Consider the following 4,161-nt stretch of genomic DNA (forward strand, 5'->3'; position numbering starts at 1 on the left):
AATGTTGTTGGATTTGGCATCTCTTCTTTGTGCTTGAATTGCATGTTAATTGTTGCTTGGGTATATGTTAAAAAACGAATGAAAATAAAGTCAATCACATGTCAATAACATGTCAATAACATGTTAGTAATGATATGAATAAGATAATGGTGTTGAATTGGAGGAGGCCCTCAAAAACTTCCACATTTGAAGCAGTGCAGAGTGCAGAGTACCTCTCTGGCGCTAGAATTTATATATTTTTTGAAATAAATATTATTTCATTTGTTACTAAATTTGCCTATGATAAATGAGAACAGATAATAATAAACTCATGAATAAAAGTGCAAAGCATTTGAAATAAAGGTTGATCTATGACGATTGTGGCTGACTGAAGAAAAAGCTAGAAAGAAAGATGAAATCTGACAATTGCTTAGCAAGCAGATAGCAGAGTAGATGCTTTGCTTTGCTTCCTTCCACTATATTTCTTATTTATTTAGTTTGTGTTGTGTATGAAATGACAATAATTGTCATGTGTGTGAAGTGCAGAACTTGCCTAGATTGCACTCACACGAGTATGGATCCATAAATAAAACAGGTGAAATTGTTTGTAATTCACATAAGCATTGCATTAACATGTATTTGCACAAAATGTGTCACATTGCGTTGATGATGTTAAAGCCTGTGATCAGTAATCCCTATGCTCATGTACTTTGTAAAATTTGTAATGTGCCTGGTTGACTAGTTGTGATTGTGCAAATACATGGTAGTATATGTGTTCACGTTATTTCACATTGTATTTGAGGAAATGGGATCCAACGTGGAGCTGGTATGGCCAGAGGCAGAGGCATATTCGTCACGGGTGAACAACTGCTCACATGCAAATTCATCTCTAGCTGCAATTCGAGCGAAGTTGAGTGCGGAACAATTAGAACAATTCAAGACATCATGCTTTGGCCATCTTCTGAATATAGATAAGATTCAGTTTAGCGGGCAGATTGTGCATGGGGTTGTGTTGCGTAGAGTAGCGGGGCAGGGTGTGAAAGACTTGGATGGACTGAGTTTCTTATTAGGGTGTGACGTTGCTCAGTTCACTCGTCAGGATTTCTGTTTGATCACAGGGCTTCGTTTTGGGGAAGTGCCTGAAGTTTCCAGTGGAGAGAGTGATGAAATCAGACTTCAGAAAAGATATTTTATAGACGAAGGAATTACATGCAATGCTTTAGAAGAAGCATTTCTGAGGTGCACAGAGGAAGATGACATCTACAAGCTAGCTCTTGTTTACTTTGCTGAGTTAGTGGTTTTGGGAAGGGACAAACATTTGAACATCAATCTAAATTACCTGACCCTTGTAGAGGACTTGGATGCGTTCAACAGGTATCCGTGGGGTTCGGTGTCCTTTGACAAAACCCAAGACAGTCTATTTTCTGCACCAACAAAGTATGTGAAAAGCTTTGAAAATGAAGAGGGAAGAGGGAAGGGGAAAAGTAAGGTAACGGGAACAAGCCGGAGAAATGAGAAGGGCAAGAAGGATAAGCATGGTGAAGCGCAAAGGAGTGGCTGGAGTTTTAAAGGTTTCACGTATGCTTTCCAGGTACATGGTAATAATGTTCATGTCAGTTATGTTTTGTTTATCTTTAAAACATAAATAATGACTTTTGTCCTTTGAATTGTGTAGATTTGGGTATATGAATTAATTCCTAGAATGGCGGACCTGAATTACTGCAAGGTTGTTGATCCGACCGCTGTCCCGCGTATTTTGCGATGGAGAACTACTACGTCTGTTCCAGAGATGAGAAAGTTGAACAATTATTTTTTCCAGAGCAAAGAGGTTTGGTTTGCAGCCCTTGGAACTATTGATAAGATTGAATGAAATTATGAAGTAGAATGATTTAATATGACTCTTGTCTGTATTCTGAAACAGTCAGTTCAGTTGCGGGCGCTATGTCCGAGTGAAGAGGAAATGAGACAGCCATATTGGAGTTGGCCACAGGATCGCCCTGCTGTTGTCTCGGCAGAGTCAATTCCTTCTTCATGTGGTGATCTTGATGAGTTGAACAAGGTGGTAAGCTTGTTGAGGTCCGAGTTGTTTCAAGTAAAGCGGGAAAAAGACGTCCTTCACTTAAAGGTCATACGGATGGAAAAACTGTTGGACCAATGTTTAGGTCCTCAGTTTGAGCAGGAAGTAAGGAGGGACCTAGCTTTACTGAAACAGAGGACGAATCGTTGTGTCGTCTCACATCTATTTAAGGGATATGGGGAAATGGATGACCTACTTCAACAGGATGAAGGGCCAAGTAACAGAAATGAGGGAGAGGAAAAGGAAGATGAAGGGATTGAAGGGGGTGAAGGGCCAAGTAATAGAAATGAGGGAGAGGAAAAGGAAGAGGAGGGGATTGAAGGGGGTGAAGGGCCAAGTAATACAAATGAGGGAGAGGAAAAGGAAGAGGAGGGGATTGAAGGGGGTGAAGTGCAAGGAAAACCAAGTGAGGTAGAGGAAGGGCAAAGGAAAACAAGTGAAGGAGAGCAAGTGCAAGTAAAAAGTAGCAAAGGGAAAAAAGCCCAAAGACAGAGCAGTGAGGGAGAGGAAGTGAAAAGAAAAAGCAGCAAGGGAGGGAAACTGCAAAGGAAAAAAAAGGAGGGCAAGGAAGTGAAAAGACAAAGAAGTGAGGAAAAGGAAGTGCAAAGAAACCAATGTGAGAAAGAAGATAATGAAGTCATGTTGCTTGGGGGTGACATTGGCGAGAGCACGGAGGGGACACAGCTTGAGTTTAGTATCCGGGACATTGATTTGGATCAACCCACAGCTGTGCTATCTAAGTTGAACGTCTGGTTGAATCATAACGGTAAAGCTTCCGCACAAGGGGTCCAATTAAGGAAAAGGAAGAGGATCATTCCGAAGTGGAAGATCATTGAAGCCAGTGAATTGGTTCCAAAAACTGGGGCACAGACAACCGGACTGAAGATGTTAGACCCAATGAAGGCGATTCCCCATGATGATCTGGTGAATTTGCTGAAACTTTGTTGGGAATGGCGCCAGGACCCAAAGTAAGTCCCTTGCAATTATAAGATAGAAGCATGACTGTATATAATTTTTAATATTGGCCATTTTCTAAAACTGTTTTATATTCATAGTTTGGTGATGCAATTTGGAAACGTGGAAGCTGAGATTGAATTCTTGGCTTCCCTCGTGAAAGCTGATGGTTGGCTGAAAGGAGATGTAAGTGTAATTGATTATGCATTTGTTTTAATGTCCATAGATTATGAGATTGACAAGAAAAACATGTTGCAGCACATTGATTTGGGGTTGTATCTCATCCGGAAGCGACAACAACAGTTGGAGGAAGTAGAAATAGCGGACTGGACAACGACCGATGTTTTTTTTATGGTATGTCATCGGCCTTGACCAAGTGCCGTTAATAATTACACATTATCCATACACACCTTTATCGGAGGTGTTTAACCATTGATTGTTTTGTATTTCACAGAATCACATAAGTACTTGCTTTGCGGAGAATAAAAGGAAAAAACAGCAGGTTGGGTGGAAAATCAGAAAAAGTTTACTAAACGTTGTAAATGGGAAGGTTCCTCCGTGTGGGATGGATTGGCAGAACGTCTATAAGGTGTATACCCCATTTATGTTGACGAAGTACAAGCATTGGGTGGCTGTAATGATTGATCTGGTATTGTGTGAAATCAAAGTGTACGATTCAAAGGTTTCACTAATTCCAGATGACATCATAAAGGAAGAACTCGCCCCGCTATCAATTACGCTTCCAAATCTTCTCAACACCATCGACTTTTATGAAGAAGGTGTTTATGCAAACAATTGCAGCCGAGATTGGTGGTGTCCGTGGCCAATAGAGCGTGTGGATGTTCCACAACAGTCTAATGAGTAAGCACAACTTTTTATTTAATTTTATTACTTTCAATTGTCAATTACGTTAGAATGTCATTAGTTGAATTGATCGAGTTCTTGTTTTGCTTCAGAGGCGATTGTGGCATGTTTGTGTTAAAGTACATTGAGCTTTTCAGCGCTCAGCTTCCGTTAGCTACTTGCACCTCGCACAACATGCCTTTTTTTTCGGTTGAAATTGGCTGCGGAGATAACAAGGGGAGATGCTTACTTCCCATGATATTGGTTGAAGATGACAAATGGTACATGAGAAGGTTTTGGGAATGTCC

The 4,161-nt window shown here is 40.6% G+C and overlaps 1 protein-coding gene and 1 long non-coding RNA gene across 2 annotated transcripts in view; both read left to right on the forward strand.

The window, feature by feature from the left end:
• The first annotated feature begins 1,523 nt into the window (after positions 1-1,523).
• LOC117629644 lies at positions 1,524-1,996 on the forward strand. The gene is made up of 3 exons (XR_004586135.1): positions 1,524-1,570; positions 1,655-1,807; positions 1,901-1,996. It is a non-coding gene; the product is annotated as an uncharacterized LOC117629644 (long non-coding RNA).
• Positions 1,997-3,469: 1,473 nt separating this feature from the next.
• The window catches only part of LOC117630258 (sentrin-specific protease 2-like), a 2,521-nt gene continuing 1,829 nt past the window's right edge, over positions 3,470-4,161 (forward strand). Inside the window, exons 1-2 of the mRNA XM_034363004.1 lie at positions 3,470-3,871; positions 3,967-4,134. Of these exons, the coding sequence (XP_034218895.1) occupies positions 3,576-3,871; positions 3,967-4,134 (464 nt within the window). The 5' untranslated portion in view covers positions 3,470-3,575. The remainder of the gene's footprint in view (positions 3,872-3,966; positions 4,135-4,161) is intronic.

Source organism: Prunus dulcis, chromosome 6 (genome assembly GCF_902201215.1).
Source record: "Prunus dulcis chromosome 6, ALMONDv2, whole genome shotgun sequence".
NCBI lineage: Eukaryota > Viridiplantae > Streptophyta > Magnoliopsida > Rosales > Rosaceae > Prunus > Prunus dulcis.